Consider the following 17679-nt stretch of genomic DNA (forward strand, 5'->3'; position numbering starts at 1 on the left):
TTCAGAACTCACCAGAATAGTCTGGAGTGATGAAATACTCCTCCTTTCCTTGCCTGTCTGTGGAAAGATTTGAGGGAGGAGAAGGGAGCCTTGTTTAATTCCCTGCAGCAGTGACTCATTACAGTGACTGGTAGGTGAACTGCAGGGACTCTGTCTCAGAATTAATCCATCAGTGGATGAGAGTTGATAGATAGTATGCAAATAGATGCTGTTTTCCTGCAGCCTGTCAGGAACTCCAGGCAGCTGCATCCTCCACTTGATTCCTTCTCTATTAGGTTCTGCTAATTTCCCTGATTGCTGTTATGGCTAAATGGTATCTCAGCACAACAGATTTTGCATCTGACACTCATCTCCATCCCATGTCAGGAGCTATTGTAGCTTTGTAAGATTGCTCAGGACACAGGTGAATCCCCCAAATCTGTTGTGAGAGCGTGTGCCTAGAGCCATGGAACTGTGTAAATGTCCTTTGATTCAATACTGTCTCTTTTGCAAAAGCACTTTCGGGAAAAGCCTCTTTTAATGAAGTCTGAGAACTGACTCTCACAGCTCCTAACAGCCTGCAGCATTTTCACAAACGAATCCTTGTATTAACTAAACATCAGCCAGACTAGCAGTTAATCTCATTTTGCAAATCCCCAGCAAAGTCTGCTTTGCCCTTTACAATCAGCAGGAAATTTTTGCTAAGAAATCCCACTGAGTGTCGGGGTATCAGCCCCCTTCTCTCCTTCCTATGTACTCTCTTCGGTTGATTTAGACTTGATGCTTCTTTTTTGTTATTTTAGCATGCAGGATTATTTCAGAGAAGTGGTACCAAGGTCAGCCTGCAGTTTGCCCTCCTTTTGGGTTGTGCAGTTCTCTCTGTGTCTTAATTTCTCCTCAGTGCTTCATTCCTGTATTCATAAATACAAACATGCATGCATGTATGCACATCCTTCCCTTTTTTCCTATAACAGCATCACCTTCTACTGGGGACCATCCCACCTGCATTCAGACCCCACCCAGTGAATAGCCCTGACCTTGCTGTGCTCTTCATCTTTAGAGATTTTTTTTTTTTTTTTTCCCTCAGAGGAGGCTGTTAAATTTTGCCTCAGAAGAGGCAGAAATGAGAACCTGTGACTCAGCAGATAAAAATCTGCAGGTAAACTAACACACAAGTGACCCTGCAGGTCCCACAGGGCTCAATGCTCAAAATCCAGCCAGTTCCATGACCCAACAGCACCCTTCCCCTGAGGACTTCCACACTTCAGAGTGGATGCACAGCACTCCAGCTAACACATATTCTTATTATATGGTGACTCTGAGCTTCAGATAGACCCCCTTGGGCAATTTTCCCTGTTGTTGTTTTTGAGGCTTCTTAGATGTCCTATTTAGGATCTCATATTCACAAAAAGTGGAAGAAAGGATGTCCTGAGATGTCAATGCCCCCTTAGCACCTAAATTAACCCTAGTTTCTTTAACAGTTAATCTCAGCAACTAGGAAACCTAAAAATGATTGGCATACTCATGTCTGCTCCTCTCACACAAATGAGATTCCATTCCAGTCAGCTACTGCATATTTATGCTCAGCCTTTCATTAACTTATTGATCATGTGGTGATACACTATCATTTGCTACCTTTGAGGGGGAAAAAAAATGGGGAAAAAATGTGCTCCACTGGTGGGGCTATTTCATACTTCCTGAATATTCAATCCAATCCTCCTGGTCTCTCTCTGTCCTCTTTTCTCCCCAAAAGCTTCATGAATCTCCAAAGACATCCCACAAGAGAGGGTGACTCCCATTCCCCAGTAAAGCCCTAAGGATGCCATTTTGTGGCATGCAATTATAGTTAAATAACTGTAATTATTTAATGGGTCAAGCGACCCCCTTCATGGGTAAAATGTGGAATTACACTCTAAATTCCTGTCCTGCAAAAACAAACAGTGCCATCAATTCATTTCCAGTCAGACCTCCACCCTCTTGGGAAAAGTATGCAGAACTTTCTGGTGGGAAAAATATTTTGGAAATGCAACCTCTTTATTAGAGGGAAAGCTCTTCCTTCATTCAGTTTGTCTTTCACAAGCCACCCTGGTACACTCCAGTGAGGAATGTGGCTTGAAGAGGGACTTTGAGGTCACAAGAGGCAGGTCCTGAAGGGGTGTAGCTCACTCTCATTTCACACCCATAACTCCTGACCGGGTTATGAGGTCTGATCCGAAGCTAAGTCCCACGTGGCCATTTGTAGGTAAATTTCTCTAAGGAGGGTGGGTGGCTTTTCAGCGAAGGATCCTATCACCTTGAGCCCCAATGAAGCTGTGTTCTGTGTTCTCTGTTTCCTTGAGATCTCTTACTGTGAATAATATCTTCCTATTTTTCACCCTTCTGTTCGAAACACAGAGGGAGCAGGTGAGGAGGAAAGGAAGGTTTTAAAATTCATGTGTTTCCTTAATTCAACACCAGCATTTTGGGTGTGGGGTTGAGTAAAACTGCATTCATACCCATGGTTCCTCTCTATCACTCGTCTGAGAGACACAGGAGGAAGAGAAGAGCTCTCTGAGTTCACCTTGCAGTCACACAATATCAAACTGGGATAATGCTCTTCCTGGGATCCCAGAGCAGACCAGCCCATGACTTTCAAGCAAGGATCTTGCTTCTGAGACTCAGCAGAGCATCCCGGGAGAAAAAGGCTGCAGTGTAAATTTGGAGCAACACTGTTGAAGTCAGCAGAGTGACTCCAGACACACTGTGGTGTCTCAGAGGTCCAAAGCAGCTATTTTTTGATGGCAATGGAAAAAGGACCTTTTCTTTCCAGGCCTGAATCTCTCCTGAGATGTGCCAGCTCTGTCAGTGCAGTGTCATTGCTTCCAGTGAGGTTGTATTACTACTGCTGGGAGCAATTTATAACTGACTGGCTTTGGTGGTCAGCTGAGGACAGGATTTGATGCCACTTGTCACCTGGGCTCTGCATCAACAGCAAATGCTGTTTCACCAGAGCAGTGCTTATTTGGCTCTATGTAAGAAGCTGCTCAGAAAAAAAATAAAGAAATAGTAAATTTGGTTACACCAAAAACATTCTTTGCACTATGATGTCAATCATAGTAAAAATACCAAATATCTGTCACTAGAGATTTGAAAGTCATTAAAAGTCATCATCTAAACAACACGTTTTGGATCTTTACCCTTGCAGCCGCCCAAAATCAAACTCTCAGGGTTTTTTTTGAAGTTGTTTGGATTCCTGCTGAAATCCTTATTAATTCCTAAACCACAGAATTTGAGAGGAAATAGAAGAGAACCATGCTATTGAAGGCATGTATTCATTTGGCACGGGCAGTGCCATTGCCTTCTGCAGGACTGTGCCCATGGACAGGGGCAGGAGGATTGGGTCTGCTGTCTTCTGCTCTCTTCTTTGCTCTGGCAAGTGCACTGTCTGCCAAGGTCTCATCAAGGCTGCAAAGGCACTTTGTGTAACTCTGTATGATCTGTGTCTGTCCTTTTTATCAAAATGCGTTTGCCTCTACATTTAATCTGCTGTTCTCTCCACTCCCCTTCCTCTTGGTGAAGTCTAATTACAGTTTTATTCCAGGTCCATCTGGTTGCTAATGATGCTGGACATCACCGCTGAATCATTCTAATATTTGTTGTGTATTTCTAGGCTGGACGCTGAATAAAATATTCTCTGAATTTGCTTTTGCTCCTGTTTGCTTCCTCCTTGTTGTAGCTAGTTGTGTAGTAAGGTAGCCATGAGTGGTTGCTCCTCCCAGTGTAGGTCTGCTAAGAGTTGCCTATTTCAGGCTGCAGAATAAAGGTGGTTTATTCTGGTTTTGAGGAGAAGACTTCAAAGTCCCCTCTACCATCTCCCTTCACTGGTATGGAACCACCTGGACAGTGGCTTTTTTCTGCCTTTTTTTTTTTTTTTTTTTTCCCTGCCCAAAGTGCAATGTTGTTCATAATGTGAGTCTCAAAGTCTCATGGAGTCAGTGTTTCAGGAGACAGAAGACACTTTTTGCCAGCGCCTGCTCCATGTGATGGTTGAACCCTCAGCATGTAATGTTCCCAAGCCTGACCGTACAGTGCCAGTACTGTAATAATTTTTTCTTTCTTTCTTGTTTTTGATTTTTTTCCTTTTCTCCTTTTTGCTTTCTGCAATGCTGCCTGGAACACAGGCTCACACTTTACCCATGACCTGACTCTCTTGGACTAAGAATAGCATCACAGTGCAACTTGGGTTCAGTCTCACAGGAGACAAGCTGCAGCTGGGAAACAGGGAGGTCAGATCAGCCCATGCTCACAAAACCAAACACATGAAAGGAGCACCGAGGGGTTTGTGTGTTTGCCTCCTCTTAAGACTGCAGAACAAGGGCAAGAGACTGGCACAGGTGTTCAGTGAGCCAGATGAATTTTCTCTGCTCATGAACTTGTAGAGGAAGTTTACACACAGAGGTTTCCTCTTCTAGGATGAACAGGGCCTTCTCCAAAAGGGCCTGTGTCCTTGCAGCCTATCCAGGAAAAACTAGTGGGATTAGACAGTAAGCAGTGCTGATTAGCCTCCTGAGCTCTGAGATGTTTGGGATAGCCCCTGAGTGAACAGCCATCAGTTGTGTCCTGGACACCCAGGACAGCACTGCTGATGCCTGTCTTTAGCAGGAGTGAGCTACAGGTATGGCTCTGAGCAATGCTGAAGCCAACTCTGCTCCATTTTTAGCCCTCCCTGTTGGGACCGGCCAGGCCACATTCCCAGCTCCATGTTGTGGTGCAGAGTCACAGAGATACCACTCCTGCTCTGTGTTACTGAGACAGCACCTAAAGCATTACTGAAAGAAACTTTTAGGCTAATTATTGTCGTAACGCTGACTGTGGCTGGTAAAGAGGAAGGTGAGATTCGACAGCACATCCCCATCTGGCCTGTGCCCTCTCCTCTTCCATGGCACAGCAGGCAGCTATTCCCTGTGCCAGCACAGAGCCCTACATCTGGACATGGACTGAGGGATGGATATTGACAGTGGGGAGCCATTTTTTGAGGAAACCACCTTATGTTATTCCTATAGTTTTCCCCATGAAGTCAAATGGGAAGGGTGCTGTGTTGCCAGAGTGGAGATGTCTGGAGGAGCTGGTCCTGCCAGCCCATCCCTGCCAGCAGCCATGCTCCAAATGGTCTGTGACCTCCCTTCACCCCTGTCTTGGAGTTGGAGGGGAGGGGTGCTTCCTCTGGAATCCCATGAGCTGGAGAGGGGCTGCTCACCCAGTCAGGGAACCCTGGCCTGGGCTACGGCTTTGAGACACCACAGTAGACTTAGATAAAAAAAAACCCTTTGAGGTATCAGGGCAGAAATTCCTAATGGTAATTTTGAACTGTTTTTTCTGTCTAACATTCCTTTTTAATCCCCATCCTGCCTGCCCCTTCCTTATGTAGGGTTACTTTAGATCCTTGAATGTTTTTTGACTTCCCCTCATCGTATTGGCATTATAGACGTCATTCTCAGTGAAACTATGTGTATTACTCTACCCTCCCCAGGATACCACCACCACCTCCTCCTCTGCTGTTCCTTTCTCTCTTTCTCTCTTTTTTCCTCTCTCTCTTTTTGTTTTCTGGTTTTTTTCCCCTCAGTCATGCTTTTATTGAACTTGCCGTCGTCCTTCTCTCCTTCTCCCAGGGAAAAAAAAGGAGGGGGAAAAGCCTCTTCTTTTTCACTTGTCATGCTGGCCCCAAGGCTGTGACTGGTGAAAGCGCACAGAGTTTGGGTGTGTGTGCTTTTTTTTTCCCTCCAAAGGTATACATGCTTGAGTGTAACTTTCTGACTAACCAGGCTTTTGTTGATACCCTCCATCATGTGAACGTTACAGAGGTTTGAGCAACCAATACTGTAGAGTGGTAAGAGACTATTTAACTTGCCACTAACCTCTTTCTTTTCTTATTTTTTTCCTCTTTCCTCCCTCTTTCATGCTTTGTTTTCATTTTTATTTTTGTTTTTATTTTATTTTACCTTTTTTTTTTTTAACTTGTTTTTTCCCCCTCTTTTCTCCCTTTCCCTCTTTCTCTCCCTTCTCTCTCTCCCTCATTCTTTCTTCCTCTTCCTCTTCCTCTCTCTCTCTCTCTCTCTCTCTCTCTCTCTCTCTCTCTCTCCCTCTCTCTCTCTCTCTCTCTCTCTCCTCTCTCTCTCTCTCTCTCTCTCTCTCTCTCTCTCTCTCTCTCTCCTCTCTCTCGTCTCTCTCTCTCTCTCTCTCTCTCTCTCTCCCTCTTGGCTTCTCTGCCACATGCAGCACTATTTCTGTGATGCATGGAATACATTTGACGCCTTGATTGTTGTGGTAGCATTGTTGATATAGCAATCACCGAGGTGAACGTAAGTAGCTGGCGTCTGTCCATGATCGTGCCTGCTCTAACATTCATTTGTCTTTCCCGGGTTCTTTTTTATTTTTTTTTTAATCTCCCCCCTTCTTTCTTTTTTTTTTTTTTTTTTTTTTTTTTTTTTTTTTTTTTTTTGTTTAGTTTCAAAGCTCTTTTCTTTTTTCTCTTTTTTATTTTCGTTTATTTTTTTTATTTGGTTTGGTTTTATTCTGCTTTAGTTTTTTGGAACGACTTAAAGGACTTTTTTGACTGTTGTTGCATCATTTTCTTTCCCTTCATAATCCGCCTGGCATGAATTAAACTGTATAGCAGGAAAAGTGATGGGAGAAGTGGAGTTGTAAGTGAAAAAGCTCTTTGTGCCATAGGAAGCTGCTGGAATAGTCCCAGACCAGCACCTTTGGTCTGCCCAGTGTTATGGCCTTGCTTCCCATGGCAGTTCAATACTCTCCACCCCACCAGAGAGATAAAGGTCAGTTCTTTCGAGGTGGAACTGAGGGAACCAAAACAGGAATCCTCCTGTGCCTCCTCACTCAGCCTTCCTCCAAAAGAAATAAATTCCTTCCTCCAAATCACCTCTGCTTAGAGGAATCTGCCCCTAATGTTCCGTTTCAAATGTGAAAATAATAATAATAATAAGGTAGATAAATAAAATAAGCAGAAATCCCAAAGGAAAACAAAGAGCCAGAGTTCCAACCTTTTTGTTGTTGTTGTTTGTAACCTGAATCTGCTCCATCTCCCACATTGCTCCAGCCAACTGACATTGATTGGCCCCACTTGTGCCCATCTCAGCAGACAGGTGAAGGGACTGAGTGACCCTCGGAGACTGCAATGAGCATCAGGTGTGCAGGAAATCAACCACACTAGGAAATTCTTTTCCTATATCTCTTTTTTGGAGGTGGATGGATACAGAATTTCAGGATAAATAGACTAAGGACAGGCAGGGAACACACACTTTCCAAAAGAAGACTCTGATGGGTTTATGAACGTGGACAAAAATTACACTGTAAAATCCAGCTTACAAAGGCCAGGAAAATAGAAAGATTGAAAGAAAATTGCTGTAAATATGTTTTAAGAACAGCAAATTAGTCAGGAGTTTTCAAAATTATGTGGCTGTTGAAAACATTCCATCTTGGGAATTGTTGTGTTCTATAAAGACAACCCATTGCAAGCAGAAAAGTGACAGCATAGTTTTCACTCAGTACTGTGTTTAGGGGAAAAAAAACAGGCAGTGTTTTGAAAAATACAAATGCCTTACTTGGCTCTTTCCAAACAAAATATTTTCATATTTTCATATCTTGGTTCTAGCTTAATTTCGGTTCAACTTTTTCTTTTTTTTCTTTCTTTTTTTTTTTTGCTTTTTAATTCTGAACAGAAATATTTATTCCAGCTGTAACATTTTGATTTTGAGTAGTGATTTTTTTTTTAAACTAGTTTATTTCCCTTGTCTTTTGAAAGAACGGAAAATAGTTTTTAACTAAAAAGGAACTTTCATTTTGCCTTGCCGCTTTAAATGTCCTACTTCTGGACACAAGAAGTTGCTTACAACTTTCCCACAGGATGTTGTAAACAATCTTAGTTACCCTTTCAGTAGGTAGATATTAGTATCAGGCTGACTTTGTAGAGGGATGTTACAATGAGGCTGAAGTTGTGGATTTTTAAGAACAAAATTAAAACCTCTTCTCTGCCATACTTGTCACAAGCAAACTAAGTAGAGAACCTGGCAATAGCCTTCAGATTGTGGAAAAGTTCAATTCTCATCCATAGAAGGAGAACTGTACATGGCACTGGAGGGAATAAGCACAGTTAACTGGAATTGAATAATGTTAAATATCAATAGACTTCCCTGACACATGTATTTGAATCCATACAAAGCCTTCTAAGCAGAAAGGGAAGCAAACCCTTGTGTTTTGGTACATAACTCGTCACAAATTCTAGTCTGCAGGAAAATCCAGTGGGTCCTTTTGAAGAAATTCAGATTATTCTCCTCATTAACTTCCATTGTGTAAGAGGAAGAGAGTCACCCAGGTGTCTTCTTGCTGTTAGTGGCAAGAGATGCTCCGTCCCCAGGCACCCAGGACACGTGTGATGGGAAATAAATTGTTATTTGGAGGTGCCCACCACTGACTGGTGAGTGTCTAGCTTTGTTAGGTCTGTCTGGACACCCAGCTCCCAGACATCAAATTTAAGCAGCATAAATCACACTCATTCTCAGCATCTTGTTGAGACAGTCCTGCTGCTGCTGATTGTTGTGGTCTTCAGTCTCCAGGGCTGTCCCTGCTGCTGTGCTTAATTGCCAGCGACAAGGCTCCCTCTCAATTCAAGTTCATGTCAGGCAAGGCCCAGAATCCAGTTTTCAGTTATAGAAACCCATGAAAAATGAGGGCCATGGCTCTGTCCAAACAACCAGCACCTGTCTTAGGTGAGGAGGCAGCAGGGCTGGCCCTGGCTCTTTTAGCAAGGGCTATGAAGAGCAGTGTGTGGTGGTCCCTCTGTTTCCTCTAAAGAAACCTTCCTTCTATACAGTTTTACAGATCTCTGCACACGTCTTTTTGTTACCTGGCATGTTTAAATCTTCTCTTTTTATCTAGGCAAGTCCTTTGCTACTAGTTTCTAATGTTTGTTACTAAAAACTTGCACAACCTTTTCGATGCACTGATAACGAGCGGCAGCTATGGATTGAATTTGTTCTGAAATGTTCTGAATCCCTTTTGCACTTATAACCCTTATTGAATAAGAGAATGTTTTGTATGTCGGTTTGTCCTGTCAGATTCCCTCCCTGCTAGCAGCACTTGGTATGTTTACACTTGTAGAAAAATGGGCTCTGGAAGTAGCAGCCCATCTTGGACGGACGGTTGTCATCTCCCCGAGCAGTGTGAGGCAGTTTGTGACACGTTTTCTCCCCTCTCCTCAGGGCCTTGTTGCTTCCTTGCTGTCTGTGGGTTTGAGCAAGCCCTGCCCTGTGTTTCTGTACACTGTCTTGTCTTGTTCCCAGAGACCTGAAAAGGACAGAAAAAATTAACCCCAAAATGCCAACCAGCTCCATTAATAGGAGATGTTAGACTGGTCAGGTGCAGGAGAAAATATTTCTGCTTAACTGCTTAGAAGCTGAAGAGTGCTTGTGGTAGGATTTTGGAAGGTGCTGCTCTTGCAGTGGAGGGTCAGGTAAAAGGGAAGATGGAGACTCCTGGCACAGGTCAGTTATAGACACATGAGCCTGAGATCTGTGAGGTTCACCAGACATTTGCAAACCCAGCAGGCACTGAGGCTGCAGTTGTGAGGAGAGCCCTGACTGAATGACAGCCTCCACAGTGTGTGTGTAGCTGTGTGCTTGCTTTTGTCTGTGCAGGTTCCCCATGTTCTGGTTTGTCTTTTATTTTTCCTTTTGACATTCTTTTTTATTTGTTTGTTTCTTGAAAAGGAATTTCCCAGACTGAAACCTTGTTAAGATTATGTGAGTGTGCATGGGTGGGTCTTGGTGTGTGCACTCCATTAATTGTACTCCATGTCCCTGAGAGTGTTTGGGTGCTTGTATGGGCTACAAATCCACGGGAGAGTGTCCAGACATAAATCCATGTGTGGGGGGAAAAGAGTGTGAATGCAAGCACAAGAATTTCACCTGCATTTGTGCAGGGCATGGTTGCTGATGGATTCAGGGGTTGCTGTGTGTGTGACTGAGCCCATGTGGCTGTCTCACCATGCAAACTGGACATGGTTATGGATGAGTGTTGTGCCTGGGAGTTTCCTGGATGCAGGGATGTTCTCCTGCATGCCCAGCTCAGCAGATCTTCGCTAGCATGGCTGGGCATTCCAAAAACAGTGGGAACCCAAGAGCTTGCAAGGTAGGCCCCCCTCAGCATTTCTGAGTCCTTCAGGAAGCCTTCACATAAAACATCTCTATGGTGGGGAAATATGTCAAGCAGTAAGTCAAATCATGTTGAGCCCTCTTGCTTCCTGCAAGCTGGGAACATCTCTTAAACCCCTCCAAGGAGCTCCACAGATATACAGAGGTCAAAATCTGGTGAGTTTAAAAACGTCAGTGGCACGGTTTCTGCCTAATTCACCTGTAAATTGCATGACTCTGAAGCTGCATTTTCAGAGCTTCTGAAAATCTCAGTGACTGCTGTACAAGTAACTTTCTAGCCACAAAATGAAGATATTATTAATATTATTATTATTATTCCCCACAATTTTTTAAATCTTCAATATTTCTGTTTTGAGGCACTCTCTTATGCCACTTCCTAAGTAGCTAAAGAGGGAGGAGAGGACTTTTAATCTTTTGCTAAAAAAAGAACTCCCGAGGCAGAGACCACATTTACCATGTGTCAGCTCTCTTCAAGACAAAGAATGACTTTGGGGAGTAAGATGAAAAATGGTACCACATATGAAGCCTGGGATGTAGGGCCTGTGGATTATATTCCTTGGACCTTGATTAGATCCTTGTACCTCAGTCTTCCCATCAGTGGAGACTGTTACTATTCTTTATGTTAAAATAGTATTGTTACTAGAGTTTGCAAAAACCCTTTCAGCTCCTTAAGAAGAAAACGTTAAGGTGGTAAAAATTATTACCCTCTATTATACTTGGAAATTATTTTTATAGGAGTTGAATAGAAACCAGCAGGTTTTGGACTCTATCATCCCAGAAGTGGCCCCAGGCAGAGAGTAGCACTTCCTTCCCTTCCACATCAGCAGACACAGCCTGGAGCTGAGCACTGTAAAGGTGACTAACAGCCTGCTATCCCCTCCTCCAGGCAAAGAAAGTTGCTCATTACTGTTTGTTGCTCTGTACCAAATGGGGAATCAAGTTCGATTTGTGCTGTGCCACAGCGCCCAAGCGATGAAAGAAAAACAGTCAGAGCCTGAGTCACTGGAAAACCTGTTCCTGTGACCTCCTTCCCCTTGGTGGGAAAGGAAAACTGACTTTTCCTTGGTCCACAAGGTCCTTTTTCCTTCATCCTTTCCCCTGCCAGTGTCAGACCAAGCATGGCTCAGCCTTCATTTGCCACCAAAGCAATGCTCACATCAGTGCTCAGAAAGCTGGAGGAGCCCAGGGCTGCTGAGGGGCTGCTCCTCCAGCTGCAGTGGGCAGCTCATGGTCTGCAGGTGTGTGAGAGCTCCAGAGTCCAGGTGGAAGCAGGTGTGTCTCCAGAGAAGTGACAGCGGGGGCTGTTGTGTGTTTAATCCCATCTGTCTGTCTGGAAAGGATGGTCGGGAGTGAGGGAGGGTTGGTGCCTCTCTGGGTCTGTCTCTGAGGGTTTCTGCTGGTGCCTCTGAGCGTGTCTGCATGTCTGGGTGCCTCTGTTTTTGTCAGCTGTGCTTGGGGGTGTGTGAGGGTGAGTGAGGAAACCACCTGGGCTGGTCTGCACCCTGCCTGTCCATCCAGAGCCACAGCTGTGTGTGAGTGTGTGTGTGAGCCCTGCAGGAGGCACAGGGAGGAGCAGGTACCCAGCAAAGGTACACCGGGACATGCAGCAGATGTGATGAGCTTGGTTATGAGATGAGAACTGTCAGGGATAGAGAGCTGGTGACTTGGGGGTTTTCGTGAAGTAATGGAATATTCCGTGCATAAAACACCCTCCTGTTGTAGCAGCACACATCTTCCTGAGAGAACATGCAAGTGGTTTGAGGGTTGATGGAAATGGGGTAAATGGGGTTTTAATGGGAGAGATGACAGGAGAGGAGTGCAGTGTTGAGTGTGGGGCATCTGGGAGATGTAGGACTGGGGTGCCTCAGGAAGTAACCCCCCTGTGAAGAAGATTAGGGAAACCCAATATACCAAATAACCCAAAGTAATACCCCACCTTGGTGTATTACTTCCCTAAAAAATGTCAGTCAGGTCTGTTTTGCCCCGGCCTGCTGGGAAATGGTTTGATGTTTTTGTCCATCAGGTATTCAGGAGAGCTGAGTACTTTATACCTTGCACTTCTGGAAAGCTTTCCAAAATCTGTTAGGAGTCAGCAGAGGGTTGCAGCTTGATTGGATCCTGAGTACTGGTGCAGCAAGGCCAGAGAAATACCAAAGCATTGAGCTCCCAACACTCGGAGACTTGTGCAGCGATTTCTCATTGAGTCTATTTTATTTCTGATGTAAGGCAGCTCAGCCTTAAACCAGGCGCATGAGGCCCTTTTTTTTACAATCATCTTGCTTTTGGTGTCAAGAGGCTTCATATTATTTGCCATGGGCTCCTGCTCCCATTCTTTGGAATATCTGACAGCCTATACTTAAATCTCCCTTTCACCCTCTCCTGCACCCCTCCTCCCTTTTAACCCACACCCTGCCTTTCTTCCTTTTCTCCCTCGCTTTCCTCTGCCCCGTCTCCAGCCACCACTAAACCTCACGGGGTCATTCTCACTCCCAACTAATGTGTCTGGAGGCAGAGAACCAGTGGCTCAAGGCCCTGCAGTCCTTGTCCAGGCACAAGGACTGGAGCCAGCCCTGCCACACAGCGCTGTGCACACACCCCTCCCTCCGAGGGAGCAAGGATCGTGGGAAGGACGACTTGCATCCAGCCTGCACCTCACTGGGGACTGGCATCATATCTGTCGCTGTGTCTGTCTGTCTGTCTCTCTCTGCCTGTCTGGTTCTCTCTGCTTCCACGCCCTTTGCTGCTCAGATTTTGGCCATCAGGGCACAAACCTTTGCGATTCCCGTGACGCGCCAGCTCGTTCGCCCAAACTTCCCGGGTATTTCCCTCTCCTTCCTCTCCTTCTCAAATTCCATCTGGGTTAGCAGAGGCCTCTAAATTACGGATTGTGTAGCAAAGGGCTGGGGAAGCACAGTGGCTTCTTTTGACATCTTGTGTTGTCACACCCTTTACTGCTGCCATCCCAAGAAGTTGTCCGTAGTCCCGAGCTCTCCCTGTGTGCGTGTATATATGTCTGTATATATGACTTGTTTACTTTGTTTTGGGAAAGCTGCTGATACAATTGATTGGGGGGGGGGGGGGGAATTAGTTTGCCTTTTTTATTTTCTTTTCTTTTTTTATTTTTAATATATCTAGTGTGTTTTTGTCATTGGAATAATTCAGGTAACACACCACGGTGGCCCCAGCTGTAGGAAGCACATGTTGAAGCATGGTTGTGAGCTGTAGCAAGTGGCAAGTGCTTTATTTTGCCTTTGAAGAACATCAGGAGAGCTGCCCTGGACTCTTCCACAGATTTAGGCTTAGATCAATTTGAATTTGATCACCTCCCATGCTTAATCTACAATTTTAGTGCACGTTTTTCACCGTGTATTGGTGAGAAAGAAGTATGGTATGACTATCCAAGCACAACATGTTTGAACAGGGTTATTTTTGGTTGACTTATGTATATATTTGTCATGATAATGGGGCTTTTTTTTTTTTTTTTTTTTTTTTTTTTTTTTTTTTTTTTTGTTATAAAAAAACTCTTGTCTTTAAAATGTTGGTATTTTGAGTGCATTTCCAGAGTTCATAATGTGATTCGCCCGTCAAAAGGGGTGATTTTGGTAACTGCACGACTATTTCTGTATGGAAATCTATATGAAATAGGACAATCAGAAAAGTATATATTTTCTGAAAAAAGAAAAGGGGATAGTAAATGTAAATGACTCCTCCCTCAGTTTACCTGAGTATTTGAGCAGTGCTAGTACCATAAGAAGAAGTCGTGTAGCTCCCACTTTGAAAGACTGTTCATACTACCCAATTTTAACAAAGTGCCTCAATATTGTGATTTCCACAAAGTTGTTATGCTTGGCTTGTGACATTATTCCAGGCCCACGGAAAAATCAGAATGTATTTTAATGCAGGGAAGACTTAAGAGTAGCATAAAAATAAGTTTGCCTTACTGGAAAAATTTACCCACATACATTCTTGTTAATTAAATAGGAGAAATAGAAGACAAAGAATCCAAGAGAACAAATTTTTAGAAGCTAAATGTGATGCAGCAAAAAGAAAGTTAGCCCACTATGACTGTAAGACCTGATACATAAACTTGTCTGGAGTCCTTCTGAGCAAAAATGTTTAAAATGGTGGCCCACACATCTCACTGATTGCCCTGAGGAGTGAATTGTGCTTTTAATTAGTGCAGGCTTGCACATACCCAAAACCTTGCTGGGTTTTAATGCCTTTAAAGCAGAAGTCCTGTTTACTTATTTGACTGTAAATTATTGTTACAATAACAGTAAAAAGCTAATAGTAGGAACACAAAGAACCACAGACCTTGTCCTGTGTTGATTCAATAGCAAAAATAAGTGTATGACATCTACATTTCAGTACAAAGAACTCTTTAAAAAGCCTACATCCAGATTTTTTTTTGGCCAGTATTTAATTTACTTGTCATTTTTCTATCACAGCACTTTGAAGAAAAACCCACTACAGTATTCTGGCATCAACATCTGTGATATAGTACAGTTACATTTCATCTTCCTTTTAATTCCAATGTGGTTTTTCACAAAGCTAGGTAAACACTCAAATTAAAAAGAGCTACCCAAGCTGATTATACTTTTCCATTGGCTTACTAGCCAGGATAAATCATTCCTTTTGCCTAGAAAAAGTTTCTTTCAACTTTCCCTGAACTCTACTAGAGATTGTATCTTTATATGAATCCACAGAAAATCTCTGACTCTGGATTCCTTAAATCATCTCTGAATATATTAACGTTAATTAATGATCTCTAAGCACCCTAAGTTAGATGGTCAAAAGGTGCTTGGGTAAGTTTCAAATCCAGCTGGTTCTGTCAACTTAGGCAATTCTTTGAAGCAGTGAGAAATATTTCTGGTGTTTAATTCTCTTTTTCCTCAGACCTACCTTGCTGAGAGTGCCCAAGGAATTTTCCAGTGTGGCTGTTCTCCATACACAGGCTGCAGTAGCAGAGAGAGCACAAACCCCTCGCTTCACTCACTCAGTTTTGCTGCAAAAGCTCCTGTTCTTCACGCAAATCACAGGAACTTTTAGCATCAGTGCTGCAAGACCTCACTGTGTACATCATCTTGTACCCTTGTGCATATTTAGAGAAATTCTAACTGGTCCCAGCCTGCTCTGCCAGTTCCAATGAAAGCAACAGAGGTAAAGGAAGAAGGGAAGATACACGAGCATTTTACTTGTTTCCTCTTTAACTTCCTCCTCTCCCCCATCTTCTTCTCCCAATTTTGCTGAAATCTTGGGCAGCAGGCATTTTCAGCAAGGCAGCAGGAAGTTCCCCTCTATCTGATGTAGGAGTAGATTTTCCTCTCTGTCTTCAGCCAAGATCCCACCAGCCCAGGGGAAGAGCTGCTCCTCTTGGTGAGGGTTTTGTGCCAGGCCTTTCAGCATGGTGATGGTACCAGTCTGCAAAGCCAAATGTACAGACTTCCCATCAAATACACACCCAGCTGTGAGGGCGTTGCTCTCACCCAGATTGTAATCAAAGGTAAACATATCTAATTTAATTTTACCCTTTCTAATACAGTCAGTATAACACCCTCATTTAGCTCTTGCCTTGCTTCTTCTACATTCTCATGTCCCAGCCAGGCATGAGAGGGGTGAGGGGTTTTGTTTTGTTTTTTTATAGACATGTGGCTTTAAATGGCTATGCTCTTACCTTCTCTCCCTGATCTGTTCCTTGTGGAGACTGTCTGGCACAACATGCCAGCAAAACAACTTCTGCTTCATACATCTTCCCAGCATCTGCTAAATGGGACCCACTCCCTGCTGCCAGCCAGATGACCAAGCTGTAGGGACTGGGTTGTGCTGATGGTCAGCTGATTGATGGCCAAGAAATGTGACTTGGATCTAATTGCTGTTGCAGAGTGATGGGATGTCCCAGCTGGTGGCACCCCAGTTGTTCTCTCCAGCTCACTTTGAAGCTCAGAGACACCAGTGCTGCCTACTGAGCCTTGTCTGGGTGGCTGGGAGAAAATCTCCTTTATCCAAAGCCAGGCATCTTTACATAAAATGAACAGACATGAAGGCAAAGATGCCTCAGCTGTAAAGAAAACATTTGTTAATAGGAAAACATCAAAACAAATTGATGTTTAGAGACAGGGAATTTGAGACTCAACTGTTTGACCATACTTGGACACAGTAAATCACACACAGTGAGCATTACATACATCTTAACAGTACCTATCCATGGTTTTTTTTACCAAATAATTAATCAAATCAAGAATAATTTATTCTTTGAAAGACGTGTAGAACAAGAAAACGTGCTCAGTAGCTTTGTAAGATCTATTCCCAGTCTCCATGACCACTTCTAATATTTTCTGATAATGCCTGTGATTGGCATTTCAAATCCCAGAATGACATATGGGCTTTATTGTATCCCATAATATCATACAGAAATCCACTATGAGTCTGTAGGCTGGGGTTTTTTTCTAGGAAATGCTCTGCATCAACATTAAATAACTTTCTAATTTAAAAGGCAATGAAAAGACACAGACTGGGAATTAAACACTGGCTGCTACAAATCTCAGATGAAAATGGTCCATAACAATCTCTCTGTTGGGCTGCTGCTATCTCTGGATATCCTCCCTTGAGCAAAGATTAAGTATACAGAACTGACAGGGGCTGATAGTTGACCTGCAGCCATCCAGGGCCTCTTGCAATCCACAGACCTATTGCTTTGGAATGAAGGTGGGTTGGGTTTCTCCTGCTTCCACCACCATGTGCAGTTTCTTGAAGCAAGAAACCTTTGTTTAAAAACCTTAATCAAAGCACAAGATGGCTCATCCATCTTCACACTGTCCCAGAAAGAGCCTTTGGGCTTCCCAAAGGATGGGGTCCTGGCAACCCTGCACGTGGAATATTTCAGCTGGTGTCCTACCTGCCTCCCTTCCCAGAAAAACCTGCTCCTGGTCCAGTCTCCATCCTGGCTCCAGTAGTCCCCAGAGTTACACTGGAGGAGTGGGGATTTGCTGCAGACCAACAGGCCTTCTTCCAGCCCTAACACCACCAGTGTAATTCCCCATCATTATACAGGATTGTGCAGTACAACAAAGATGCCACTGAAGTTCCCTTCTGGATTCATGTGCTTCTGGAACCCCACAAAGTCCAAAGGACTCCTCCTCCTTTCAGCCTGAGGCTGACCAGAGAACCCCAGAAACACCAATACATTCTGTTCTTCATTTTTCCTTCTTCCTCGTCTTTTTCCCACGCCATGCAATCCTATCAGCTAATTCAGAAGTAATTAACAAATACCTGCACAAGTGCTCAAACATCCAGTGCAGAGAAGACCAACACCAGCCATGGCAGCAGAAGGACATGCCTCTGGGAGTTTGTTTACTCCTCGAATCCCCGCCAGCAGGGAAGAAGAAGCCAGTAGATGCCTGTCACTCTCTCAGTACCAGTAGAGCAGTGCAAGGTGTTGGACACAAAGCTCCTGCCCATCGATGGCTCAGGAAGTTCTCAGAGAAGAGCTCTGTTG

The 17679-nt window shown here is 43.9% G+C and overlaps 1 protein-coding gene across 1 annotated transcript in view; it reads left to right on the forward strand.

Moving 5' to 3' along the window:
* CACNA1C (calcium voltage-gated channel subunit alpha1 C) overlaps positions 1–17679 on the forward strand; it is a 464400-nt gene that overhangs the window by 405924 nt on the left and 40797 nt on the right. The window contains 2 exon segments of the mRNA XM_066319417.1: positions 6235–6277; positions 6280–6317. Coding sequence (XP_066175514.1) covers positions 6235–6277; positions 6280–6317 — 81 coding nt within the window.

Source organism: Sylvia atricapilla, chromosome 5 (genome assembly GCF_009819655.1).
Source record: "Sylvia atricapilla isolate bSylAtr1 chromosome 5, bSylAtr1.pri, whole genome shotgun sequence".
NCBI lineage: Eukaryota > Metazoa > Chordata > Aves > Passeriformes > Sylviidae > Sylvia > Sylvia atricapilla.